Here is a 27754-nt window from a genome sequence, read left to right as displayed (position 1 = left end):
GTGTGGCCGTGGCTGCCGACCACGTGAATGTGGCGCATTCATGCTGGACGGGGCGGGGGGCCGTGAAGGCCTGGCTCTCGGCGGCACAGGAGCAAGCCCCCTGCTGCCCGTGGCACACGGGGTGTGGGCTCGCCCTTCAGCCAGGGCCGCCCTTCTCGCCCCCTGGACCGGCTCATGGGCTGGCTGTGCCCCAGGCCCTGTCCCTGCTTCCGCCCCGTGTGACCTTCCTCCCGTGTGCTCTGCCCTTGTCTGCTGAAACTCTGCCTCCTGCTCACCAGACTGTGGGTGGGCGGCTCGGGAGCAAAAAGGAGCAGGTGTTGTACCTGGTGGACGTGGCGTTGTGCTCGGGGCCCACGCCGGGGCTGAGGGGAGCAGACAGGCAGCTTGCCCTGGTTGCACCTCTGAGCGTCGGGCTCTGCTGGTTCCTGCAGCAGTGGTTACGTGAGTCCCGGGAGGGGCTTGAGCACGACTGGCCGTGGGTGCTTCTCTAGCTGGGGCCTAGCCCGGACTGTTAGCCGTGGCCGGGCCTTCAGAAGCTCCAGCAGACCGACTGGTCCACGCAGGCCCCTCCATGCCCGGACGTCCTTGCGGTGCTCGGGTCTGCTCGTGTGCAGCCTGGATTGCAAGCCGCGGCTTAGACCCAAGTCTTACCCGGCCTACTGTCTTTTGAAGGGTCGTTAAGGCTTTCCCTGTGGCCGGTAGGGCCATGCAGTGCATGAAATGGATTTCTAAGGACGCAGGCCAAGAGGGCTCGGCTCCTCCAGTGTGAATTCACCTCCTTAACCAGAACCCCACAGCGTGAAGGCCAGCACGAAGGCCAACACCTCAGAACGGCCCAGATCACCAGGGCAGCCTGAGTCTGCACCTTCCTTGCCTCTTCGCCCCCACGTCTGGTGGGGCGCGTCTAAGTGGGGCCTTCGTTGGCAAACTCACCAGTTAGAGCTGAGTGTAGCACGTCCTGAGAGGTGTTGTCCATGTCCTGGGCCCCAGAGGGACTTGTGCCAGGGCAGTGGGCGGGAAGAGCAGAGCCTCGGGTGAGCTCACAGCCGGGTGCTCAGGGAAAGAGGCCCCACGCGGCCCGCTGTCCGGAGCAGGGCCCAGGAGCCGCGGGTCAGCATCTGCCCCCACACCGCGCCCAGCTGGACACCCCGGGCCCCTGCAGGCAGCGGTCACCTAGGACGGAATTCAATCCCACCGTAGTGTGGTTTTACACATAAAAGTCTTTTACGATAGATACCAAGAACTACACGATGGTCTGTCGTCTGAGATCCCTGTTCATGACCTAAGGGGTCAGTGGGAAGGAACCTGGCCGGTAAGGGCTTTGCTACTCACAGGTTAGGACGTTCAGTTTCCTATAATGCAACCAGGCCCCAAGGGCGACGGCCCCCTGCACTTTACACCCCACGAGGCTCATAGTGAAATTGGGGGTGGGTGAGGTGGCCCAGAGCAGGGTCCTCCCGGCATCTGCCCTCGTCTCCACGGGGATGGCGGCCTGTGTCTTCAGGGCACGTCCACCCCGCGTGAAGGCAGCCCTCTGCTTGGGGGGAGCCTCTCGTCGTAGGGGAGGCAGCAGGCGCCACCAGACCCAGGCTCACGGTCACACGGGGCCATCGGAGCCTCCTGTTCCTGCTCCATTACCAGCCCTGGAAGCAGAAAGCGGACCTCTGTGGAGTCGGGTTCCTGCCCTGGAGCCCAGAGAAGCTTCTCTGTGGAACATGGGGCCGTCCAGCTTACCCGGCGCGGCTCTGCTGCCCGTCACGTGCTTTACTTCCTTCCCGGTGCCCACTGAGGCCGGAGAAACATCCACCACCAAGCCGCGGCCCCTCTGATTCCGTAAACGCAGCTTTGCGTGGCGGGCTTCCGCGCGTTCACCCTCGTGACACCTAGGTCAACGGCAAGAATCCCAAAACCCCTTCTTAGGGATGTGCTTTGTGTTTTGCTTTTTTAAATTTTTAGGAGACCTGATTGGGAATGAGCCAGTCTTCTGTGTTACTAACCTTAATCTAGTAGCCAAACAGAGAATGAAATTTAAGATGATTCCTGTTTGCAAAAAACAGTGGGCTGGACGGGGGATGGCAGTTCCAGGGACAGAGGTGACCGACTTGTCAGAAGGCTAGTGAGGGAGTTTCTTAAGGCTTGGATCTTGTCTGTGTGTGTGCTCTTGCTGTCTGCGTGCAAAATTTAGAACTCAGCACCCGTGAAGGTACAAGGGACAAATTGAGACCACAGGGCTCCCCGGGGGGACACGGGCAGGGGCACCTGCCCATCGGGGCTTCTTCCGGCAGCTCCGGGGGCCGTGCTCTTGGGTCACGTGCTCATTGTCCCAGGCAGACGTGACCTGGGTCGTCCTCCCCCTGAGCCTTGTCCGTGTGTGTCCATCCACCTGAGGCCGCCAGGGCAGCAGGCACGCGGGGAGCAGGTTTAGTCGACCCTTTCGTCCATAAAACCACAGGAAAACGATAAACTGCCTAAACCCACAGTTTGCAAAAGTGAAACTGCAGATGGATGAAAAGCTTGCAGAAGAAAAGATGTTGGACATCCTGAGTCTCTGAAGAGGTGGCCTTTTATTTATTTATTTTTTTTTTTTTAAATTTTTATTTATTCATGATAGGCACACAGTGAGAGAGAGAGAGGCAGAGACACAGGCAGAGGGAGAAGCAGGCTCCATGCACCAGGAGCCCGATGTGGGATTCGATCCCGGATCTCCAGGATCGCGCCCCGGGCCAAAGGCAGGCGCCAAACCGCTGCGCCACCCAGGGATCCCGAGGTGGCCTCTTAAAATAAGATTCGGATCACATTAAAACAGGACCACGTATCCATACGGATTCCTAAACCTTCAGTCGAGGCGCAGGTGCTTGAGGCAGCTGGTGGGCAGGTAGACGGGCAGGTTGGTGGGCAGGTAGGTGGGAAGCTGGCAGGCGGGTAGGCATGGGCAGGTAGGCAGGTAGACAGCTGGCAGGCAGGTAGGCGCAGGCAGGTAGGTGGGCAGCTGACAGGCAGGTAGGCATGGGCAGGTAGATGGGCAGGTAGGCAGGTAGGTGGACAGGTAGGTAGGCAGCTGACAGGCAGGTAGGCATGGGCAGGTAGATGGGCAGGTAGGCAGGCAGCTTGTGGGCAGGTAGGCAGGCAGGTAGGTGGACAGGTAGGTGGGCAGCTGGCGGGTAGGTGCGGGCAGGCAGGCAGGTAGATGGACGGGTAGGTGGGTAGCTGGCAGGCAGGTAGGTGGGCAGCTGGCGGGTAGGTGCGGGCAGGTAGGCAGGCAGCTGGCGGGCAGGTAGGTGTGGGCAGAACCTTTGCAGGAACCGGTAGGTCTTGACGAGACGCCTCAGGATTTTCACGCGCGTTGATACCGTCTTTGTGACGTCACTGCTTGAAAAGACCCTTAAAAGATCTGATCTGAGGTCGTTTTGTTCCCTCACAACGTGGTTTCCGGCTCAGCAGGGAAGGGCCATCTCCAGGGCCTTCCGGGACACACCAGGCCAGCGGGGCCTCCGCGGCGGGTCTCGGTGTGACACGAGCCACTCTGGCCGCCTGTGGTGCTGCTCAGGCCAAAACAAGCCCTGGAAGCGCGTCTCTAGGGCCCGGGGCGTCTGGGGGTGACATGGGGCCCCCGGTGGGTGGGCGGTGGCTCGGAGCACATCACTCGGAAGTGCCCGCTGCTGGCAGGGGCCTGGGTGTCGGGAGAGCCTCCTGCACACGGCGGCCCTGCTCCCCGAAGCCCGTGCTCGCAGCTCAGGCTCCCAGCTCGTGACGGTGGGCGCCCGGGGCTGTGGGGAGGGGCAGGGGCACGGCAGCTCTCGGGGTCCCCGACGGCCCGCCCCCCGCCGTCTGCCCCCGTGTTACCCTCAGCCCGCTGTCTTTCAGGCCTGGGCGCGCTGCCCCTGCACGCGCAGCCTCTGGTGGGTGCGGACCGCGTGTCCCCGTCCATGCACAAGCTGCGGCAGCACCGCCCGCTGGGGCGCACCCAGTCGGCGCCGCTGCCCCAGAACGCGCCGGCCCTGCAGCACCTGGTGATCCAGCAGCAGCACCAGCAGTTCCTGGAGAAGCACAAGCAGCACTTCCAGCAGCAGCTGCACATGAACAAGGTGGGTGTGTGGGCGCGGCGGCCGCTGGCGGAGCTCCAGGGAGCCCGGGGCCGGGAGAGGAGCCGTGGAGCCCAGGCTGTGGCATGCGTGGCGGGACGGGGAACGGCGTGTGCAGCCGGAACACAGGCCAGGGGCTGGGGGTGGGCGTCTCGGCGTGTGGGGCCTCCTCGGGCCCTGGGGGTACTCACTCCTATGAGCAGGCCCGAGAGCCCCCTACGATGACACGGAGCCCCGAGGGCACCTTCTGCAGGCCCCTGGTACCTGCACGTGCCCGCCCGGTGGCCTACGGTGCTGAGGGCTGTGCGCACCCGCGCCGTCCCGAGAGCCACCCACAGAGCTGTTTGGAGCAGGAAAGAGCAGCCGTGCGTAGTGCCTTGACGATGGTAGCTGGCGGCGGCCCGAGCGAGCCTAGGGTGGTGCCCCCACTGCAGGGTGGCGGGGGACACACGGCAGGAGCCAGGCCCCGGCACAGGCCCGGCCAAGGCCCCCATGGAGCCGGGCTGCCCCCCGCCCCCCGCCCTCACCTGGACAGCAAAGGCACGTGCTCCCCGGGGGCGACACGGGGACCCCCAGTCTGTTCACTCCCAGTGTCGGAGGCCCCGCACGTCCACCCTCCCGGCGCCGACTGTGGCTCCCTCGTTTCCGTGTGTCACTCTCCGACTGAGAGGGTGGGAGGCATCAGGAAGACGGGAAACACCTGTTCGTTCCTGGCGTGTTCTCGCAAAGGAGGATTTAGAAACTGGGTCATCTCTCGGGATCCTGTTACATGATTGATGGAGAGACTGAACGACAGCTGATGGAAGTGTTTCCACGGCGTGCTGCGGGGATCTCGGGGAGCCCACGACGTTACCTAGTGCCGTCTGGCACCAGTGCTTCCGCCCTTCATTGGGGGAACGAGTTCCCAATGGGCTCGCCACCCGACGGCAGGGCGCCCAGTCCTGGGTACCTCTGAGGCCGCCCACCCGGCCACCCTGCTCGGGACACGCTGAGCATCGCAGCCATTCCCCGCACGGTGTGCGGCTGGCCCTCCCCCGGCCTCCTGGCACGGCCGCGGCCCCGACGTCCCCTTAGGCGGAGCAGCCCCGCGCAGCCGCTTCGGGTTGCCCAAGGTCCCTAGCCAAGGGACCCCCAGCCCGGGCCCAGGAGTCTCTGCGAGCAGGAGGGACGGACGCAGGCCTGGCTGCGCTCTCCGGCTGTGGCCCGAGCTGGAGCAACCCCCGGTGCTCCATGGGTCGTCCGTGCCCCGAGCCTCACGTGCAGCGGTGTTTGGTGGGGCTTTGCCAGGCGGGGGAGCTTTCTGGAGGATGGGTGCCACCAGAGGGTGGCTTTGCTGGGGGCGCGGTGCTGCCCGCCGCTGACCCCACACGGTGCTCCAGCCCCGAGGCGCCCAGGCTCGGCCGTGTACCCCAGCCTTCTCAGTGTTGAACCCGAGACCTTGGGGTGGTCTGCCCACGAGCCCGGCCAGTGGTCTCCGTTCTGGCCCCAGCTGCAGGCTGGCCTTCAGGGAATGCGTTTTTCCGAATACAGGCCTCACTGAAGCCTCAAAGGGCGCCTGAGGGCCTAAGGGCGTTGGAGGACGGAGAGTCGGGCTGCTGGTCGGGTTGGCAGCTGCGCTTGCCCGTGGGAGCCTCGCCCCGAGCCAGCGCCGTGGTGCAGCCAGCCCACGGCACAAGTGCGTTTCCGAGGCAGTGACAGGCCTCTGCGGGTGGCCGCGGCCTGAGCAGCCTGAGCCCACGGGCGCCTGGTCACCGCTGAGCCACAGCCCCGCAGCTGTGTGCCCTGCGTCACGGGGAGGCCGCTGCTGTGGCCACGGCCGCCCCGACTCCCTCTGTACCGCGGCCTGGAGGCTGAGCTCCAGGGAGATGGTGGCAGCCCAGGTGCCCCTGCCCCTGCCCAGAACTCCCGGGACAGCGGGGCCGGGAATCCTTCCTGAGCCGGCCGCCCTCGTGGAAGCCCCGAGTGTCCTGAGTCCCTGGAGGGGCCTGGAGGCCTCTAGGCAGACGCCCTCCTCCCAGGCAGCTGGGAAGGCCAGAGAGGGAGCCTGGCAGGTGCCTGTTCCGCCAGCCCTAACCCCTGCCCCCCTGCCCCCCTGCCCCCGGGTTCTTGCCATCCCACGGCAGCCGCTGAGGGTCAGGCCTCCGGGGGGACCCACACTCCCAGCCCGGGCCGATGTGCAAGAGGAAGGAGAGGGCGCCACCGGGCGCTACGCAGAATGTGGCGGGAGACCATCCTCCACGGCCCTGCGGCTCCTCCACGGAGACCCATGTCCGGGCTCTGGAGAGCGTCACATTTGCTCAAAGCCACAGGCCGCTCCCCGGGTGCAGCCCCAGCTCCACACTGCGACCTCCATGCGCTGGGCACACGGGTGCCCAACAGATGCGCTCCCCATGCCGGTCTGTTGCCTTCCCGGGCAGATGGTGCCCGGCGCCCAGGTCGTGGGCCCGTGAACGGCGCCCGCAGGCCTTAGCTCGGGATTGCCGGCATCCCTCGGGGTGCTGCGCCCTTGCTCGGAGCTGTGCAGCTCGTGATGCCTTCGCTGTCCCGTCGTGTCCGTCGCCCTCACCCCTCACCTCTGCCTTGTAGATTATCCCCAAGCAGAACGAGCCAGCCCGGCAGCCCGAGAGCCACCCCGAGGAGACGGAGGAGGAGCTTCGCGAGCACCAGGCCCTCCTGGAGGAGCCCTACCTGGACCGGCTGTCGGGGCAGAAGGAGGCGCACGCCCTGGCCGGGGTGCAGGTGAAGCAGGAGCCCATCGAGAGCGACGACGAGGAGGCGGAGCCCCCGCGGGAGGTGGAGCCGGGCCAGCGCCAGCCCACGGAGCAGGAGCTGCTCTTCAGACAGGTGACCGGGCTGCCCGGGGCGGCGGGGGGAGAGGCCAGGAGGCCGGGCCTTGGTCCCACGGGCCCCCAGGGGCAGCGTCCTGGGGCTGGCAGGCATGGCACCGAGCGGCCTCTTCCCTTCCTACCTGGCCGGACCCGGGTGGGCTGTGACGTCTAGTCCTGGCCCTCGCCCGCCGTGGGCATCTGTGCGCCCGTATTCCAGCCGGACGCCCGCCCGCCCGAGTCCCTGCAGATAACGGTCTCAGGCGTGTGCACCGTGAGTTGACGTAAATGCAGGCGCTACCGAGTGTCAGTAGGACCGGGCGGCGGCGTGAAGGGTAGGAGGAGGCACGTCGATGTCCTCATTGATCAGGAAGGCAGGCAGGGCCTTGACGGCCCCGGAGGCCGTGGTGACCGATGTCATAAAAGAGCCAGAAGAACCGTGACACGCGGACCCAGTCCAAGACACTGACACGTGTTAACCAAACTCACAGGTGACGCGTGGATAAATCTGATGACTTATCGATTTATAATGAAGAGGAAAACCGCCGTGTCCGCGAGAGCCGTGTCCCACGGGCAGCCCGGGAGTCGGAGGCCCCGTGTTGGGGGCCGCAGGGAGGCTGCTTGCTCCTGTCGGCACGCGTGGGCGGGGTGCCGCGGGCGGCCGGTGCTTGCCGACTCCTGTTCCTCGCCCGAGCCGCTCCGGCTCTGACGTCTGGGCCTCGTTCCCGCCCGCCGGGCGCCCGCCTCTGCTCCCCCGAGGACCGGAGCGCGGGAGCTCGTGTCGGGGGAAGCGCTGCCGTTGCTGGGTGCGCATGGGGCCCCGGCGGGCCTGGCCGTCCCCGACCGCTGTGGGGCCGCGGCCTCGGCACCGGAGCGCGACCGGGAAGCCTGCGGGGGAGCGGAGCGTGCGCCCCCCAGCGTTCAGGGCTGGGGTCTCGCGGGTGGTGGAGCGCTCGGCCTTTATTTAGAAAACGATCCTTACCCTGCTCAGACCCAGGACGTTCCTAAGGGACGCTTGTTCTCCGCATCCAGGAATACCAGTGAGCAGAGCGGCCTCGGGGCCCCTGGTGGCTCGTGTGGCAGCTGGCACCAGTCGAGGCCTCCAGCGTTCGGTGACCGGCGTCGGGGGGCAGGGCTCTCGGGGCTCCAGGCGCCTGGAGCCGGGCCCGTGGGGGCACGGGCACCTGTTGGGTTCTCTCCCTCCCTGCCCCTTCCCGCTGCACCGTGGAGGCGGGGAAGTCAGGCGGGTGGGCAGGGAGGCCCCGTGTCCCTCGGGGGCCGCACGGCCGCTGTGCACCTGCTTCCCTGCAGGGCCTCGCATGTGAGATCCGTCCCTGAAGCCTCGGCCTGGCTCGTGGCCCGGCGCTGGTCTGCATGGGGCAGCGGCTGCGTGGAGGGCGCGCAGGCCTGCGTGGGGCAGTGGCTGTCCCCGCCCGGCGCCCACCTGCCCGGCCGCGCCGGAGCATCCTTAGTTGCTAAACTGCCTGTTTGGGGTCCTGGCAGTGTCGCGCTCTTACCAAAACCAACTCCTGTCATAGAAACACATTTTGTGAAAAGGAGTTTTTCGTGAAGTTGAGTCCTTTTTGCCCTGCCGATTTTTGTTGAGGTGGCGGACGTCCTGGGGACCGTCCACCTGGGTCCCCCTCAGAGAGGCGCGGCCGGCCGACCCCGGGTGGCTGGAACCCGACCAGACGTGTGTTGCTCACTCAGCCAGCGTCTTGCTGCCCTCGGGTGGGGGCGCGGGGGGAGAGGCAGGGACCCAGCCGTGGAGTCCGCGTTCCCACTCCGGGATGTGCTCCCACGCACGTGTCTGGCATGTGGAGCAGCTCCTCCTGGGCGGGGCCGGCCGGGGGCTGCCTGCAGGCGGGGGCTCCGTGGGCTGCCGAGCTCGGGGCTGCGCACCCACGAGAGCCAACGGTCAGGCACGTGGGTTGCTGGACGCGAGCCGCGGTTTCCTGGCAGCACCCAAACCCCGCGTCTCCTCTCCCCAGCAAGCCCTCCTTCTGGAACAGCAGCGGATCCACCAGCTGAGAAACTACCAGGCGTCCATGGAGGCCGCTGGCATCCCCGTGTCCTTTGGCGGCCACCGGCCTCTGTCGCGGGCGCAGTCCTCCCCGGCGTCTGCCACCTTCCCCATGTCTGTGCAGGAGCCGCCCACCAAACCGAGGTTCACCACAGGTATGCGCAGGGGCTGGGGGCTGGGGGTCCGGCGCTGAGCACCTGTGGCCCACACCTGGCCTGGGCCTGGCCGGGGAACCAGATGCGTCGGTCACTGAGGCCCCCCCTTCCCACCTCCCGCTTCTTGATGCCGCCGTCTCCCTTGGCCCAGAGCCCACCTTGCCTTTGCCGGAGAATGTTCCCTCCGGAGACAAGCCGGCGGGCTGGGCGGCTGCCTGTCCGTGGGCCGCAGGGACAGTGAGCTCGTCCTTCCTCATCGGCCCTTCGTGTGGGGCCCACACGGCCCGGGGGGCTCGAGGGTCTCAGGCCCCAGGGTGTGAGGCCGGCCCAGCCCCCCGGGCTCTCGCCTTCGGGGTGGGGCTGTCCTCGCTGCCTCACCCCTGCAGGAGCCTCCCCGTTCCCCCTGCAGCAGAGCCCGGGCTGGGCGACCCTCCCTGGGGGCATCCCCATTGCCCCGGGTCCCTGGTGCTGATCCCCCCCCAGGCCCGCTGTAGTTGGGTTCAGGACTCGGTTACGTCCCTTTGAACACCCTGATGTTGGCCTGTTCGTGCATGTGTCACGCAGGTGTCCCGACTGCCCTGGAAGGTTCTAAGGTTCCAGGGTCTCTCTTGGTTCTGACCCCAGAACCTCGCAGGGGACTCAGATCAGCAGCAGCGCTGCTTCCTGGGTTCCGCTCCCTGACAGGATGGACTTGGATTTGGGGCTAAAGCTCTTAGTTTGGGAAGACAGCACGGCCCTGTGACGCGGGGGCCGCGCAGCTTGGGGAGTGGGGGCGGCGGCTTCCCGGGTCGTTCTCCTTGCCTCGCTCCCCCGGCGGGGACCCCCGGCACCTGCCGTGAGCAGGACGCCTGCCTCGGCCTCCATCTCTTGGCCGCCCTTGGTCTCTGGGGAACGTGGATCTGACACATCGTCCTGGTGGACGGGACGCCGTTGGCCGCTGTCTCCCACCAGGACCCGGTGGTGGGCCCCAGCCAGGCAGCGTCCCGGGTGGGTGGTGGGCGGCTGCCGGGAACCCCTGACAGCCCCCCTGACCGTGGCTGGGCCCCCCGTTGTCCAGGCCTCGTGTACGACACCCTGATGCTGAAGCACCAGTGTACCTGCGGGAACACCAACAGCCACCCCGAGCACGCCGGCAGGATCCAGAGCATCTGGTCTCGGCTGCAGGAGACGGGGCTCCGGGGCAAGTGTGAGGTAAGTGGGGCCCAGGCCGGGGGCGGGGGGCTGCGAGCAGTTCCACCAGGGGCATCTGCCCGGGGGGCTGCTTTCCCTCACCCAGGTCCTCCCTTCGGGGAAGTTCACCTCTTCCTGTCCCTGCGTCCTCCTGCCCCCCTCCATCCTGTCCCCCTATCCTGCCCCACTCCGTCTTGTCCCCCGTCCTCCATCCTCCTGTCCTTCTGCCCCCTATCCTGCTCCCCTGTCCTGCCCCCTCCCATCCAGTCCCCCGTCCTGTCCCCCATCCTCCTGCCCCCGTCCTGTCCCCCTGGCCCCCCCATTACATGCTGTCTCCACCCTCGCCCACCACTTGCTGAACCCCACAGCTGCTTGTTTTCCTTCTGGTCGAGTCCCTGGAGAAGCCCCTCTAGGCCATGCTGCCCGTTGGCACCAGGGCCTCAGTCCCCAGGGCACCTTCTGGAGGCCATGAGGGAAATCTGCCCTGTTGGCTTTTTGTTGAAAGTTCTCTTGCTTGAGTATTTCCAAAAGCTGCTTGGAGGGTGCAGGGGGCCTTGGGGCTTGGAGGGCTCCCCCAGGAGTGGCGTTGCTGCAGGGCGGCGACAGGGACTGTGGGACACGGAGTCCGGCTGGGCTCGGCCCGCCCCCTGCACCCGCCCGTCCAGTGAGAAGGTTCTGGCCGGCCGGCCATCTCCCTGCTGCCCGGGGGTGCTGGTGCCCCGTTGTTCTCAGACGAGGGCCGAGCCCCTGCCCCCTGCCCCTGCTGCCCCTGCCCCGGGGCCTGGAACTCACTCTCAGCCGCAGCAGAGCCCCGGCCCCAGGGGACAGGAGACCCCACTGAGCCAGGTCCTGAGCTTCTTGTGTCCTTGGGGGCGGGGGCCGCGTTTCCCTGGAGCAGCCCGACTGCCCTTGTGGGGCAGTGTGCGGCCACCACAAGGACCCTTGCACTCCGGGCTCTGTGGACGGGGGCGCGACGGCAGCCCCACCTACCCCACAGGCGAGCCGGGCCACAACGGGGGCGGGGATGGGCGTGGGGTGGCCCACGGTGACCTGGGAAGGCCAGCGCCCCGCAGGTGAGGACCGCTCACTCCCGCCTGTCCCAGCCCCGGGCCCACCTCACCAGGGCCCGCGCAGGCACGTCCGGGGCGGTGGGGGCCGCAGAGCCCCCCGTGCGTCCACCTGCTCCAGAAGTGGGATGTTTGGGAATTTAGGTCACTGGGTTCGGGGGAGCCCCCTTCACAGGTTGTACAGTGACCCGTGATTTCGAAGGGGCGGGGCACGGAAGCTGGTCCTGCCTCCTGCCCCCGGGGCCCTCCTGGAGGACAGGACCCCCCCTCTGTGGGGGAGGAGTGCAGGACAAGGCCTGTTTGGGGGCCTGACCTGAGGCTGCACCACTGGGGGGCAGCATTGCCCTGGCGGACACCCCGAGGAGGAGGCCTCCCCGCCCTCCTGCCTCCCCAGGGGACCTCACCCCATGACAGGCTCTACGTCCCTGAGGCCTCTCCTCAGTCCAGGGGCCTCTCAGGGAGCTTCTTAGGAGGCCGGACACCGACCTTAGGATCGAGACAGTGGAGCAGACACCTGGGGAGTGGGACCCCCGGGCCCTCTGAGCACCTGTGGAGTGGGATCCCTGGGCCCTCTGAACACTTGGGGAGTGGGACCCCCGACCCCTCTGAACACCTGGGGAGTGAGACCCCCTGAACCCTCTGAACGCCTGGGAGGTGGGATCCCCCACCCCTCTGAACACCTGGGGAGTGGGACACCCTGGGCCCTCTGAACACCTGGGGAGTGAGACCCCCCCGACCCCTCTGAACACCTGGGGAGTGAGACCCCCCACCCCTCTGAACACCTGGGGAGTGAGACCCCCCACCCCTCTGAACACCTGGGGAGTGAGACCCCCCGACCCCTCTGAACACCTGGGGAGTGAGACCCCCCCACCCCTCTGAACACTTGGGGAGTGAGACCCCCCACCCCTCTGAACACCTGGGGAGTGAGACCCCCCCCACCCCTCTGAACACCTGGGGAGTGAGACCCCCCCCAACCCCTCTGAACACCTGGGGAGTGAGACCCCCGACCCCTCTGAACACCTGGGGAGTGAGACACCCCGACCCCTCTGAACACCTGGGTAGTGAGACCCCCCCACCCCTCTGAACACCTGGGGAGTGAGACCCCCCCACCCCTCTGAACACCTGGGGAGTGAGACCCCCCACCCCTCTGAACACCTGGGGAGTGAGACCCCCCGACCCCTCTGAACACCTGGGGAGTGAGACCCCCCCACCCCTCTGAACACCTGGGGAGTGAGACTCCCCCACCCCTCTGAACACCTGGGGAGTGAGACCCCCCCCACCCCTCTGAACACCTGGGGAGTGATACCCCCCCACCCCTCTGAACACCTGGGTAGTGAGACCCCCCCCCACCCCTCTGAACACCTGGGTAGTGAGACCCCCCCCACCCCTCTGAACACCTGGGGAGTGATACTCCCCCACCTTTCTGAACACCTGGGGAGTGAGACCCCCCCCACCCCTCTGAACACCTGGGGAGTGAGACCCCCCCACCCCTCTGAACACCTGGGGAGTGAGACCCCCCCCACCCCTCTGAACACCTGGGGAGTGAGACCCCCCCCACCCCTCTGAACACCTGGGGAGTGAGACCCCCCCCACCCCTCTGAACACCTGGGGAGTGAGACCCCCCCACCCCTCTGAACACCTGGGGAGTGAGACTCCCCACCCCTCTGAACACCTGGGGAGTGAGACCCCCCGACCCCTCTGAACACCTGGGGAGTGAGACCCCCGACCCCTCTGAACACCTGGGGAGTGAGACACCCCGACCCCTCTGAACACCTGGGGAGTGAGACCCCCCCCAACCCCTCTGAACACCTGGGGAGTGAGACCCCCGACCCCTCTGAACACCTGGGGAGTGAAACCCCCGACCCCTCTGAACACCTGGGGAGAGTGGGACCCCGTGACCCCTCTGGGGAGTGAGATCCCCGACCCCTCTGAACACCTGGGGAGTGAGACCCCCGACCCCTCTGAACACCTGGGGAGTGAGACCCCCGACCCCTCTGAACACCTGGGGAGAGTGGGACCCCGTGACCCCTCTGGGGAGTGAGATCCCCGACCCCTCTGAACACCTGGGGAGTGAGACCCCCCCCACCCCTCTGAACACCTGGGGAGTGAGACCCCCCACCCCTCTGAACACCTGGGGAGTGAGACCCCCCCACCCCTCTGAACACCTGGGGAGTGAGACCCCCCCCAACCCCTCTGAACACCTGGGGAGTGAGACCCCCGACCCCTCTGAACACCTGGGGAGTGAGACCCCCCGACCCCTCTGAACACCTGGGGAGTGAGACCCCCCCACCCCTCTGAACACCTGGGGAGTGAGACTCCCCCACCCCTCTGAACACCTGGGGAGTGAGACCCCCCCACCCCTCTGAACACCTGGGGAGTGAGACCCCCCCCACCCCTCTGAACACCTGGGGAGTGAGACCCCCCCCACCCCTCTGAACACCTGGGGAGTGAGACCCCCCCCACCCCTCTGAACACCTGGGGAGTGAGACCCCCCCACCCCTCTGAACACCTGGGGAGTGAGACTCCCCACCCCTCTGAACACCTGGGGAGTGAGACCCCCCGACCCCTCTGAACACCTGGGGAGTGAGATCCCCGACCCCTCTGAACACCTGGGGAGTGAGACACCCCGACCCCTCTGAACACCTGGGGAGTGAGACCCCCCCAACCCCTCTGAACACCTGGGGAGTGAGACCCCCGACCCCTCTGAACACCTGGGGAATGAGACCCCCGACCCCTCTGAACACCTGGGGAGAGTGGGACCCCGTGACCCCTCTGGGGAGTGAGATCCCCGACCCCTCTGAACACCTGGGGAGAATGAGACACCCAGTCCCTCTGCCCCACTTTGGCCCCGAAGCAGGAAGTGCCACCACTCCCGAGCCAGAGGACCCAGGAGATCCAAGGAGGCGAGGGGTCTGCTGGTCGTGGGGTCAGACCTGAGTTGTCAGGACAGTTGGGAAGAGGCCTGGGTGAAGCATGCAGCTTCCACGTGGTAACGTCAGGGCGCAGAGCCAGGTGTCCTCGAGGTGCAGGGGCGCTGACCTCGGGCGTCCTTGGGAAGCTGTCGCTGTGAGCCTTGTGGCCCTGGTGGTGGGGGCGAGAGCAGCCCCCGGGCCACCAGCACCACGGCCTCCAGGGTCCATAGACGCCCGGCATGGGGCTGCGGCCCTCAGGGCCACGCTGGCATGAGACGCTGGCTTTCCCCTCGCTCCGTAAAGCACCTTCCCCTTTAGAGGTTAAATAAGCAGAGCCCCGCTAAAGGACGGAGTTCATGTTAGTTCCTGGGGAAATGCGAAAAGAACCTGCAGCTTCCACGGGAGGAGTCTCCAGAGCAAAGGAAACTGGGCGGACGCGGACGCGGAGCTGGAGCAGCTGACTTCAGGCCCAGCGCGGATCCCCGCGAGGGGCTGATGCGGGTGGCCCGGCGGCCTGGGGCTGGGTGTGCTCGGGGGGCGCCCTGCGCGGCTCCCACCGGGTGCAGCCCCCACCCAAAGCGCAGACCCCGGCAGCTGGAAGGCAAAGTAGCAATTTGATGCCAAATCATTTGGGTGACGGAAGGTTAAAGCGTTGAAGGCTGGAATTTTCTGTCTAAATCTGTTCTTCAAAGTTATAATTAAAGCGTGAACCCTCCAAAACATTTTTTAAATATTTCTAAACGTGTTGGATGCTGTTTACTTTCTGTTTTGCAGGAACCAGATGATTTTGTGTCCGTGTAGATACAAAATTCATCGGTTTCCTTTGGGGGGCTGGTGTGCTAGGAATGATTTCTGGGGCAGCCGGCCCTCCGGCCCCGGGGGAGACGTGAGCCCCTCTTCCTCTGTCCCCACAGTGCATCCGCGGACGGAAGGCCACGCTGGAGGAGCTGCAGACCGTGCATTCGGAGGCGCACACCCTGCTCTACGGCACAAACCCCCTCAACAGGCAGAAACTGGACAGTAAGAAACTTCTAGGTATTTCAAGGCCTTCTTTACCTTTACCGCCCTGCGCCCGCTGGTCCCGCCCCTTGGCCCCGGCCCTGCGGTGGTGGCAGCGGTGGTGGCGGCAGGGACAGCCCTGTGCGCGGCGCCTGCACCAGGTACCGAGCTGGGGGCTGGGGGGGCGGCTGGCTCCACGTCTGTGTCGGGCACGTGGTGTAGAAAGTGTGACAACCACTGGATTTGCGGAATGTTCTAGAATGGCATCCATACCAGAGGCCAGTGGGTGGGGGTACTCATGCACCTGCCCTGAGCCTGCTGTCGGGGGCGGGGGGGCAGCCTGGGCAGGGTCTGGGCCTCCACGCTGGCGGGCACTCGGGCATCTGCAGCCGAGGGGGGGGCTCCTGGGCGCCGGCCCCACCCTGCTCACGGCCCTCCCAGGGCACTTCTCACCCCAGCCTCCCGGCCACCAGCACCGACGCGGCAGGTGGCTTCTCCGGTGTCACCAGAGGTGGTGTTCGTGCCGTCCTGTGCGGATCGCACTGCAGGGCGCCCCATTCGTCCATGTGTGTGTGCGTGCACTCGCTCCTCCACGCGCTCACACCCTCACCCCTAAGGAGCGCATCTTCTGTGCATCTTCTGTGCGGGAAATCCTGGAGGCACCGGCCGCCGGACGGGGTTGACGTGGCCTTTGTCTGGAGAGCGGGGAGCAGACAGCTGGGAGGAAACCCATGTGTCCCGCCCGGGGTGGCAGCCTTGCTGCTTCCTGAGCCCCCGCCCCCGCCCTGTGGTAGCCAGGCTTTCAGAAGGCGTGAAAACTGGCTGTGGGAGATGGGGGAGGGCCCCGCGGCAGGAGGGCCTGGAGGCCGGAGAGCAGGGGCACGGCAGGTGCCAGGAAGTGTCCTCCAGCGCTGGGGACAGAGACCACCGACTGCAGGGTCGGCCACCACGGGGACCCTGGGCCTGGGGCGGACGGTGTGGAGTGGTCAGAGCAGGGGCTGGGCCCGAGGCCCGAGAGGCCCGCCCTCCCACGCCCGCCAACCCCGGGCCTGCAGAGGGCACAGGGCTCCCTGGCTGGGGTGAACGTTGGGAGCAGAACGGGCGTGGCGCCTGCCCGCCTCCCGCCTCCCCGCGTGCTGACCCTGCCCCGTGCAGACGTGAGACCCCTCCTACGAGGTGACCAGCCCCAAGGAAGCCGACACACGGACACCAGGCAGGGAGCCCACAGTTCATAGCCCACCACGTGCGGGATCTCCCCGTGCCCCTTAGGGCCTCCGTCTGAGACCAGGTGACCGAGGATTACCTGCATCTGGGAAGCGAGCGCTTCACGGGGAGATTGAGTGTGAAACAGGGCAGCTTGGGGGACAGGCTTCTGGGAGAGGTGGGGACACGAAGGAAAACCAGAGACCTCAGTGCCCTTAAAGAGGACATAGCACGTCCGTGTCGTGTGGACCAGAGCAGCAAGGAAGGAAGAGCCCGGAACGCTGGAGACGAAAGTCGCACCAGACAGTCACGGGAGGAAGAGTCAGGGCTCCAGGGAGCGGGCTGGCTGCGGGGGCTCCAGGGGCTCGCGAGAGGGGAGCAGGAGGGCGTCTTGGAGCAATCACGAGCCAGCCCCAGAACCACGGGCGCCGTGGCCGCCCAGACCCTCTGGGGAGCAGCAGGGACAGTCATGGAACGGGGGGGGGGGGGATGCCACACTCGGGGGCCAACGCCCCATGACGACAGTGCTGCCTCGCCAGTTCTGGGCACAGACTTGTCCCAGCCCGAGGCCTTGACCCGGCCAGCAAGGGTGACCAGGAGCAGGAGCAGAGGCACCTGCACACATGCCCCTCCAGGCCGCCGGGGTGGACGCTGGGCCCGGGCAGGAGAGCCAGGCCTGCCCCATCTGTTCCGGCTGCCGTGACCGTCCACGGCTCACAGTCCTGGAAGGCCGGAGGGCTGGGGTCTGGGGCCACGCAGCAGGCGAGGGCTCTTCAGACTACAGGCCCCGCTGTGTCCTCCCCGGGGGCCGAGGGCAGGGAGCCTGGTGGGGTCACCTTTGTAAGGCGCTGACCCGTCACGAGGGCGCCACCCCCATGACCTGACTGCCTCCAAGCCCACCTAGTTACACCGTCACACCAGGTGTCAGGACGTCACGCGTAAGTCTTGCCCAGCCCGCCCCATGGGGTGGAGGAGAGGGCCTAGGAGCTGGCTGTGTTCCCCACATAGAAGCATCTGGAACAGCCTGGAGCAGTGTGGCTGAGAACCCACCAGTGGGCCGGGGCCAGGGTCCCCTGGGGCTTCCTCTTACCCCGTCCGGGCCCTGCCGCCTGCACTGGCAGGGGGCTCATTTCTGCCACCCAAGACATCCATCCCCGGACGTGGGGCTGCGACCTAGTGGGCTCAGAAGGACATCCAGAGTCACCCCCCCCGGCCACGTGCGGGTCTGGTCCGTAGCCCGTCCAGGGTGTGACCCGGAGACCCCCTCCAGCCTGCCCGTCATGGGACCCATCACCTCACCGAGGCTCTTCTGTCCTCTGCTTACACGGCAAGATTTGTTCTTGCTCCTGGGTTTTTCAAAGCCCAGCCCTTGTGTTTTAGGGTAAATGTAGGGGGTGGAACCATAGGGAGAAGCGTGGGGACCGCGGGCCCGGGACAGGGGACCGTCCCAGCTCCCCGTGGCGAAGCGGGTGCTGGTGCACTCTGTCCCTCGAGTCACGGGGTGTTTACGGTGTGGACTGCAGAACGCCCCCCGAAAGGCAGCTGTGAGGGCGTCGGGGACACCCAGAGGCCTCACCCCGGGCGGGGGTCGCGGAGCAGGACGTGTGCAGAGGGCGGGAGATCTGAGCCGCCAGCTCCCAGGACGGGGCCGTGGGAACCCAGCAGCAAATGTCCAGGAACGAGATGGATGCCAGCTGCGCCCCGAGGGCAGGGCCTCGGCTGGGGCCAGCCAGAGGTTCAGAAAGGAACCTCCGAGGACGCGGACAGCGGGAGGAGCTGAGCAAGGAGGCCGCGTGTAGGCCAGCAGGCGTGATGGGCAGGTCGGCCCGGTCCCCAGGGTCCTGCGGGATCCCCGGGAAACACCGCTCCTCCCAGGGCGGCACCTCGGCGGCCTGAGTGCTGTCCTCCAGCGCGGGAGCGGAGCCCGCGGGCCCCATGATGTCGTCAGGGCTGCCAAGGCCCAGAAGCCGCAACCCCCTGGCCTCGGGGTCACCGGGAGCTGGCCAGACGGCCTCAGTCAGCAGCACCGGCCGTCACAGAGGCTCCGGCGTGGGCTGTGCTCCAGCAGGCTGTGCGGCATCCGTGGCCGCCCCACGGCCATCACCACCAGGCCTTTGGCACCTGCGTGCCCGGAACTGGAGACGATGGATGGGGGGAGGGTGATCTGCGCCCGAGCCGGGGTAGAGGGCTGGAGCGCACCAGCAGGCCGCTGCACTAGGTCCCTGAGCTGGTTTCAGAGTCGGGGGACAGATGACGAGAAGGGAGGGACGAGGCGCATGTGGGGCCTTTGGGCGAGAGAGGGGCGGGCGTCGCCAGCAGGGCCTGGAGCCTTCCCCGCACGGACCCTTCCTCGGCTGCTCCTGGGCCCCGGTCACCGGTGGGGCTGCCCCCGTCGGGTCGGGCCCACATCACCGGTGCCCCCAGGCCCCCTGTGCTCTCCGGCCTCTGCTGAAATGTGCCTCGCTGTCCTCACACCTGCCTCTCCCCCGCCCGGACGCGCCCTGATGCAGCCCTCTGACTATTTCGTGGTCACTTCTGTGTTGCCAGGCGCACGTCGGGAGTGCGTGTAGCGTGCAGCGGTGATAGCCTACGTCGTCCTGTTTCCTTTTTCTTTTGTGCTAAACACTGTTTTAAGACCATTGTCACGGCTACGAGGACACCTACACAGTTACCCTCTCTCCCCTCGAGACCGGTTTTTAGACTTGTGATAATTGTCTGAGCCAGGAGTCCCGATGACAGTCCGGCTGCTCCAGACGTAGTCAAGTTGCGGTGACCTAAGGCGTCGCTCATGTAACCATGACTGGGCACCTGAGCACTACGGTGTGAGCTCCCGCCCTCTGTGTATGGAATCCCCCAATTTCTAAGGCGTGTGCGGGAAGCCCTGCGTGGTCACCGAGGTAGCAGCGCCCTGCAGACGGGGCCGCGGACACCGGAGGTGTGCGCCCCAGCCCTCGACGTTCCCCGAGGTCCGGGTGCCTCCCGACGGCAGCAGCTGGAAGGGGAGCCTGGCAGGGCTGGGGAAGGGCCGAGAGAGGAGCGGCGGTCGCGCCGGAGGAACACCAGGCCTGCCCCACGCCCGCGGGCCTCCCAGGGCCTCTCTCTGCAGCCGCCGTGACGGGAAAACAGGGGGCCCTCCACCAGCCACCACCTCCACCTGGACGGCTGTGGCCTCGTCTAGGGGATGGTGGCCCCAAACCACAGCGGCCAGAGGGGGCCACGGGCGAGCAGAGGCTCGGTCCGGGCGGAGATGAGCTGCACCGAGTGGCCGTGCACCTGAGCAGCAGCTTCTGGAAGGGCCTCCCTGCGCAGAGCGCCGTGCTCACCGCCCACCCGGGACGCTCGTGAGCCATGTCGATCTCGGATGGCTGGATAATGAGCCGAGTCAGAACACGTCGGGGAGTTGTGTTTTCGGCATAGACAGGATTGACTCTCGTTTCAAAAACAGAAATCCGGTGTCTAGAGGCCCCGGGCACACACGTGTGAACAGTCACACACACGGACCCGTGAGTTATCTGGGAGAAAACCCTTCCACGGCCCAGCACCACGTTCCTGCTTGGAAGCGGCCGTGGTGGGAGAAGAAGCCGTCGTGAGGCCGCTCCAGCCCCAGGGCCGCCCGGGGCCACGGGCATCTTGAAGGCTGGGCTGCCACTGCCCCCTCCGGGATCCGCTCCATGGCCTGGGCCGTTAGGCGGGGGGACACGCGGCAAAGCAGGCCCGCAACGGGCTTGCGTCTCCGCCTCTCCTGCCCCGGCCTGCTCCCTGCCGCCCCCCACCCCTGGTGGCCCTGCAGAGGGTCACGGTTCAGGCCGAGCAAGCCCTCGGGAGCCACCCTCCCGGGCATCCCGCCTCCTCCTGGCGGGCCCGGCCCCCACCCCTCACAGGTCTGCCTGTTGCCGGCCGTGGGCTAGCAGTGAGCACGGGGAGGGCAGACCGGCCCCCACCTCACCGGGCCCGTCGGGAAGGCGACGAGGCAGCAGGGCCGCGGATCCAGGCAGTGGCCCTGAGCGAGACATGGCACTGAGGGTCTTGGCGGGGGCGCAGGGAGAAGCAGGTCTGGGCTGGGACCCCGCATCCAGGCCTTGCAGGGGCAGCGGGGGAGGGCTTGCCCCGGTGGTCGCCGTGGCCCGAGGTGAGCGTGAGCATCCCGGGAGCAGCAGGAGGGTGCGGGCAGCTGGAGCCTGGGGCGTGAAAGGCCCTGGGTGGCTGGGTGCCCGGTGTGGTCCACACTGGGAGTCAGGGTGAGGTGGGCACAGGCCGGGTCCCTGACCTGACACCTGTTCTCGTCCGTGGTGCCAGTCATGTGATCCCTGAGCATCGCGCGGGAGCTGCCGTTCTGGGTCGGGCGGGAGGTGTCGGGAGTGGGCCTGCCCTCCGTGGGCACAGCTCGGCCAGGCCTGGAGGGTGGAGTCTGAAGCTGGAACCTGCTGAGAAGGGCAGGGGGGCCCGGGGCCCGGGTGTAAGGGGGGAGGGGCAGCAGACAGAGGCTGTCCTGGGGTCAGCTCCTGGAGGGACGGCACCGCGTGGATCCGAGGCCTTACACCTGGAGGGGCGCCTCTCCCTTGGAACACATGGGTCTTATGCTGGTGGCCAGCCAGCCCTGGGTCACACTGAGGAAGAGGACAGTCGCTGCTTTGTCACCGGGTCCTGAGCCCGTGGGGGCGGGCGCTCGCCTGTGTCGGGCCGGGGAAGGCCTCCGAAGGCCAGCTCCCGCAGGGTCCACCTGGACCGGGGCCATCTATAAATGGGGAGGGGGCTGTGGCTGTTCACGTGCCCACGAGATCCCTCCGCGTCTGAAGGGCGCACCGCAGGTGTTGAATTCGGGGCCTATCGCCGTTTCCCGCGGGGGAGGGCGGCCAGAGCCCCAGAACCTGGGAGCCTGAGGGCCGCAGGGAAGCTCACTGAGAAGCGGGTCGGGCTGTCAACAGCGAGATTAGCTCGGGACACAGCCCTTGTGGTTGTGGTCGTGTGTGATGCCCGTGAGCTCAGGCTGGAAGGAGCCCCCCCCGGGTGCCCCCCACACCCCAGAGCACTGGCTGCTCCTGCAGACGTCCGCGTCACTCCACGGGAGCTGTCCCCACGCAGCCCGGGCCACACGGTGACCCGTTGTGGAACCACTTTGCTCCTTGGTGCATGGATATGGTGTGTGTCCCCCGAGTGCCGGGCACCGCTCGCGCCCTGTTCCCAGGCCCCCCTCCTGGGCTCCGTGCAGGCGGGGCGCCCGTGACCTTGCCCCCTGACCTCCGCTGTCCTTCTCCCCGCAGGCTCGCTAACGTCGGTGTTCGTCAGGCTGCCCTGCGGTGGTGTCGGGGTAAGTACTGCTTTAATGTGTAAATAATGTCCTGTTTGTTCTCGGGTCCCGGTGGCCGCAGACATCGCTGCCCTGTTTTCCGCCGAGTGGATAATTGCTGCCAGGTGTTTTCCATAAACGGGGCCTGACGGGCGGGGCTGCCCCACGCAGCACGTGTGGTTCAGAGGCCCAGGGGCCGGGCTGGGGCCGCCTCCTCTGGGAAGGCCGTGGGCGCCCGTGCCCGCCTCGGGGAACCCTCTGTGTGCGGGTCGCTGGCCCCTCCTCACCTGCGGGGAAGAGCCCGCTCGACTCGGTAGAGCAAGTGCCCTCTGCCGGCCCGAAGCCCCGGGTGAGGCCGAGGACGGGGAGCGGGGTGTTCGCGGGCCACGTGCAGCCGCCAGCCCGGGGGTTCGCTGCTCTTCCAGGAGCCACAGCGCCCTTAGGCAGGCGCGCCCGGTAGACACGAGGAGAGGGGGCCCTCCCGGCCCCTGGGGGGATGCTGAGCCGGGAAGGACCCCGCCATCTGGCTGGTCCCTCGTTTGGCCGGTCCCTCGTTGCCGCAGAGGTCAGGTGTCCGCAGCCCGAGCGAGCTCGCGGCTCCTGTCGCCTGGGATGGGGGCGGGGTGCAGCAAGAGCAGGCCCCGGGCCCTGAGGGCAAGTCCCTGCGTCGTCCCGTCGCCCGGGGACCTGCGGCCTCGGGGTTCCGGCCCCCGGCGCTAGCGAGGCCGGACAGACGCGAGGACCACAAAGCCGCCCGGCCCGGAGCTGCGCGGCGGCAGAGTGTGTGCCTAATTACAGATCGCAGGGTGAAGCTCGAGGTCTGGATTCTGTTATGGAAATGAAACAAAATTGTTTTCTTCCTGAGTCTTTACAAAACTCGCTGCTTTGAAAATTATCCCGTCAGAAAGAGAATAAACGGCATTTACTCATACCACCACCAAGCCCCCTAGAGTTATTTTATTTTGTATTGTAAGTAGGCTGCAATCTCTTAATTCGGGGCAAATTTTTGGCCAGACTTGAAAAGGCTTGGATTCGGCTGCCCTGCAGCCAGCAGTGCTGTGCGAGGCAGGATTTAAAATTTGCAAATGAAAGCTGCAGTCGGCCCCAGGGCCTGGAGCCAGGCAGCCCCCCCCCCAGCCCCCGCCCCCGCCCCACCCAAGTGTGCATCCAGATCCGAGCCCCTGCAGGCTGGCCAGCACCCACCTTCACGTCCAGGCACGCAGGCCTCCAGAGCGGGGAGCCGTGCAAAATCCCACCAGGTCCAAGTGGGGCCAGAGGGAGCGTGAGCCGTGGGGGGTTCCGGGGTGGTTCTCTCTGGATGCTGTGCCAGGATCACCTCTCTCCCGGGAGGGCGGAGGCGCACGTTGCTCGTGGGGGCTCCATGTCACCCGTGCGGGGGCCACCCCTCAGGGGTCAGGAATGCAAAGGAGACCTCAGGAGCCAGAGTGTGGGTGGGAGCGTGGGCGCTGTGGCGATGACGCAGGCAGGAGGAGGCTGCTGCGCCTCTCCTGAAAGTCCAAGTTAACATTTAGGGTGTGTGTGATGGTGTTTTAAGGTTATGCGCCAGCTCCTGTCTCCTTAACTGTGCTCAGGAGAGGCTTTGAGCCCCGTAACCTTTGTTCAAAGCGACTTGTGCTTTGCTCACCTCCTGATGATCCCATTTCCCCTCGAGGGGACCTGGTGTGGCTGGATCCCCCTCCACCCCTCGCTGGCCCTCAGTGCCCTTGGTGCCCTAGGGCTGTGCCCCCAGCTGCATGGCTCCCCGGGGCCGCGATGTGCCCACAACTGGCCACCCCTTCCCCAGCACGAGCCTTAAATCCCTGCAGGAAGCATCCTCCACGTCTTCCTCGGCTCGTTCCTGTCGTTCCCATAAGAAAGCGGAGCAGGCCTTCTGCTCTCTGCTGTGGCTGCCACTCCTGCCTCAGTGAATGTCCTACCCCCTGCCCCTCGGCAGGGCCTGGTGCTCCTGGAACCATCCCAGGCTGGTCCGGTCCCCGTGGGGCGCTGGAGGACTCAGGCCCTGAAGCAGCAGGAAGTCGCATTGGGCTCTCTGAGCAGTGGCAGCCGCAGACCCTGTCCCTCACTCTGGGCAGGACATCACGGGGCGTCTTGTGCCCACGCACAGAGACCTGGCGAAGCGTGCGGAGCGCCGTCCATCCTCCCTCCCGGCCCTGGTTCAGGCACAAGACCCAAATCCGCACCTCCTAGGGAGAACTAATCCGAGCGGTCCTCAGGGGAGCGGCCTCTGGCGCACCTGCCCCGGACATCCTCACCCTTGCGGAAGGCGCAGGAGCTGCCGGGCTCCGTCCGCCACTCTCGCTCGGGGACTGTCCCCTTCGATTTTCGGGAGTGGGCTCTGCGGCCGAAGGAGCTGGCCCAGGACCGTGCGTTTGAACGGCCGCTTCCGCGAAGAGCAGCACAGTATTATTTACAACAGAAGCCGGGCTTTGAAAGTTGAATATTAATGCCGCGGAGAGTCGGCAAAGCGCAGAGCGCTCTCTGGACATTTGGAAGCTATTTAAAGAACACAGAGGTTCGGTCACTGGAAAGAACAGCCCTCACAGGGCAACACTCCTCCGGAAACGGCTTGAACCCCTCATAAATGTATTTTCAATCATCTTGCTTTGAAGATGAAGCTTCAAGAGTTCACTGCAGGAAATCCATCCGCCCCACGTAATGATCGGTGTCTCCGTCAGGTGGGCAGGGGCCTGGGCGCGCCTGGAGGGACCTGGGTGGGCACCTCCGCGTGCCGCTGCCCGGCCTCCGTCCCTGCACTCCCAAAGCATTCAGTGCTCGAGGAGGTTGATATGGGAAGCAGCGGCTCTCACGTACGCTTGGCCGACGCGCTACAGGTGACCGGGCTGCAGATGCCCAGCGCCTCAGAACCTTCGCTAGGCTGCGTGCATCCCCACGGAGGGTGGGCGCGTGAGCGTGATGGTGCCCAGATGCCCTGGCCTGGCACCGGGGGCTGCGTGCTCCATCTGGTCCCTCTGATCCCGTCCCAGCTGACATGCAGGGCTGGCTGCCAAAATTTCTTGGTCTTCTCTAATGCCCACATTGGCCAGAGCTGTAGGAAAAAAAAAAAAAACAAACATCTAACGTGCCTACGTAACCAGATAAACGAGCACACAAGCAGAAGTTACCCGGACGTGTTCGTGCCACACACATTGCCCTGTTTGAGGTGGAACAGAGACCCGGGCAGAGCGGTGCGTGGCCCCGAGGGAGGCTCCCCACTCCCACTCTGCACGAAGGCAAGTCGTCCTGTGGAGAGACTCTGATTCCCACCCTTAGGCCTCATCCTGCGGCCGTTACTGTCGCTCCCCTGGGCTCGCGGTGAAACCTAACCAGCAAGGAGCCTGGTGACGGTGACACGGTCGCCCTGAGCCTGAGCACATCCGAGCAGTGGAGGAAAGCAGTGGCTCCTCGGGAGGGGCTGACGTCACACACGCCTCATCCCTGCTGCATCTACGGTTCTTTCCCTATTTAGAATTTGTTGGCATATCTTAAAAAAAAAAAAAAAAAAAAAAGCCCTAATGTGAGTTGTGTGTGTCGTATCATTAGTAAAAGAGGCGAGCGGCTCCGGGCTAGGATTTCAGAGGCAGAGCCCACAGGCCTCGCAGGCCCCCCGACCCCCGCACGGCCCCCGCAGGTGTGGGGCGCAGGGGTGACGCCCCCGAGACATCGCCTCAGCCTCACGCAGGGCCCCTGTCTCCACAGGTGGACAGCGACACCATATGGAACGAGGTGCACTCGTCGGGGGCGGCGCGCCTGGCCGTGGGCTGCGTGGTGGAGCTGGTCTTCAAGGTGGCCACCGGGGAGCTGAAGGTCGGTGGGGACCCTGCAGAAACGGGGTCTCCTGGGGGCGCGGGTGGGGCTCAGCGCCCTGGGGTCCCTCTGCACCGGGGACGGTGCCTGGGGAGAGTCCCTGCTGATCCACGGCAGCGTCGCCCGCGCTGGTAACACACGCGGCGGTGCAGGGGCCCCCGGGGTTGGTTGTCCCCGTGGTTGAACGGCCCGGGAGCTCTCGTGTGCGAGGGTGTCCTCCCCACGGGCCACGCTGGAGATGAAGACCAAGGTTCTTAAAAACACACTCGTTAACGTGGACGTAATAGCGGCGTCCAGGTCTCAGTAGACGAGCCGCCGACCCCGACCCGCTGCTGCCTCCGTCTCTGGCGACCCTTTGGTAGAAGCGCGTAGAGGGACCCGGCCTGACACCGGATCTAGGACTGGGCAAAGGCGCGTGTGTGCGCAGCTTTCTCGGGTAGTTGTGGGGATTCTGCTCTGAGGCTCCACCGCAGTCCCACGCGTGCGGCTTCTTGAAGGTCAGCGGCCGCGTGGACCCCGAATCCGTGGCAGGGAGCCCTTCCTTCTCACACAGAAGCCCGCTGGTGTGGCAGGCTGAGCGGGGCCTCTCTCCACACCTGGCTTCTGCAACACAGGGTGCTCCTCGTTTGGAAACTCGGGCTCCTTGAATCGTGTAGACCTTCCAGCATCTCCACCGAGTCTGGAACGCGGTATCTAGGGCACCACTGATTTTTGAAACCGTTAATACCGGCGCGCACCTCACCAGGAAGGCCCTCCGAGTGCGGGGGGCGCTCAGGGTGCGCGTCCGCCGAACTTCTCGTCCTCACCCGAAGGCTCAAGTCTTGCCCCTGACCACACCGCCCGTGGGCTGGCCCCACGTGCACTGGCCCGTCCCTCCCCTTTGCTCACTCGAGCTGTTAGGAGGCGCGTGTTCAGGGGCAGGGGTTTAGGGAGAGCCATAAATGTTATTGCATCGTCACACGTTCTTGGGAGCCCGTCCGCTGCACGTGTGCGGTGGGGACGCTCACCGAGTGCCCTTTTCCTGCCACTGCCGACCTCTCCCCAGCACGGGCAGGCACCGCACCGCCCTGCACCGTGGTACGGCTGTCAGCACAGTGAGAAACGCAAAGCGAGTGTTAGGATTAGGAGAACAGGCCCCCTGGGCACGGGGACCCCAGGGGTCGCAGCCTGCCCTCCCGGGACCGCTGTGCGGGGACAGGCTGGTCCTGCGGCATTGAGAGTGCCAGAGGTGGGGGCCCCATCGGTGTGTCCATCACCCTGTCCGTCCGGAGCTGTCCCTGCAGCAGGCTGAGCTCCGCCGCCCCAGCCCCGTCATCACTGCCGGCCCGCCAGCCCTGGGGGCGCTGTTCCCAGCCGTGACCCCACAGCTTCCCGCTGGCCAGACGCGAGCTGCCCATTTAAGTCCTTTTTTGTTTCTGAGGCTACAGAGCGGTTTACAGACGGCTCGTCCAAGCCTCAGTGACTCAGGGGCGGGGGCTGCTGCTTCCAAGCAGTGGGTGGCTCGTTTCTGCGATGCCCACCCCCCCCCCACCCCTGGGAGCTGAGATGCTTCCATTAAGGCCGGACCCAGGCTGGAGCCCCTGGGGTGAGCCTCTTGCACCTTCTCTGCACCCAGGGTTCCCATCAGTGGCTTCTTGGGGACACTGGTGTTGAGCAGAGGGGGCCCAGGGAGCCCGTCCTCTCCTGCCAGGTCCCTGAGCTAAGCAGCTCCAGCAGAGATAAACCATCAGGGACAAATTCACGTCTTACCCAGTAACCGTGACCGCCAGAGGACCTCTTCAAAGCAGGGCCCCAGGCGTCGCTGAGGTGCGGACAGCCCTAGGGCCCGTCCCGTGTCCGTGACCCAGATGTGCGAGTCTGTGCCCTCGCGCGCAGCCGGAGCCCCCCGGCGGTGTGGGCCGTGCTCCTGTTCTCACTGACGTGAACCCTCTTCCTCTCTTCCTCCCTGTTTCTCCGCCCCCTCCCCCGTCTGGCGTCGTGCGCAGAACGGCTTTGCCGTGGTCCGCCCTCCAGGACATCACGCGGAGGAGAGCACGCCCATGTGAGTAGACACGCGGCCGCGACGGGCGGGCTGTGGCGCTTTCTGATCCCTGTTCTGGAAGGGCTGGGCTGCACCTGAGCGCATACACGGCCCCAGGTAGCTGGTGCAGCCCCGAGCCACGTGGGTGACCTTGCAGACGGGCTGCAGACGGGTGACGGGTCGAAC

The 27754-nt window shown here is 66.2% G+C and overlaps 1 protein-coding gene across 11 annotated transcripts in view; it reads left to right on the top strand.

Annotated features, from left to right (window-relative positions):
- HDAC4 (histone deacetylase 4) overlaps nt 1-27754 on the top strand; it is a 274710-nt gene that overhangs the window by 218866 nt on the left and 28090 nt on the right. For 9 of the 11 annotated variants that reach the window (XM_072796919.1, XM_072796918.1, XM_072796921.1 and 6 more), the window contains 8 exons: nt 3865-4085; nt 6669-6926; nt 8899-9085; nt 10143-10276; nt 15149-15269; nt 21698-21744; nt 25441-25548; nt 27534-27589. In XM_072796919.1, coding sequence (XP_072653020.1) covers nt 3865-4085; nt 6669-6926; nt 8899-9085; nt 10143-10276; nt 15149-15269; nt 21698-21744; nt 25441-25548; nt 27534-27589 — 1132 coding nt within the window. The remainder of the gene's footprint in view (nt 1-3864; nt 4086-6668; nt 6927-8898; nt 9086-10142; nt 10277-15148; nt 15270-21697; nt 21745-25440; nt 25549-27533; nt 27590-27754) is intronic. The other 2 variants (XM_072796920.1, XM_072796917.1) reach the window with 1 other exon arrangement.

This window comes from Canis lupus, chromosome 24, assembly GCF_048164855.1.
Source record: "Canis lupus baileyi chromosome 24, mCanLup2.hap1, whole genome shotgun sequence".
NCBI lineage: Eukaryota > Metazoa > Chordata > Mammalia > Carnivora > Canidae > Canis > Canis lupus.
This window is presented reverse-complemented; position numbering and strand designations above follow the sequence as displayed.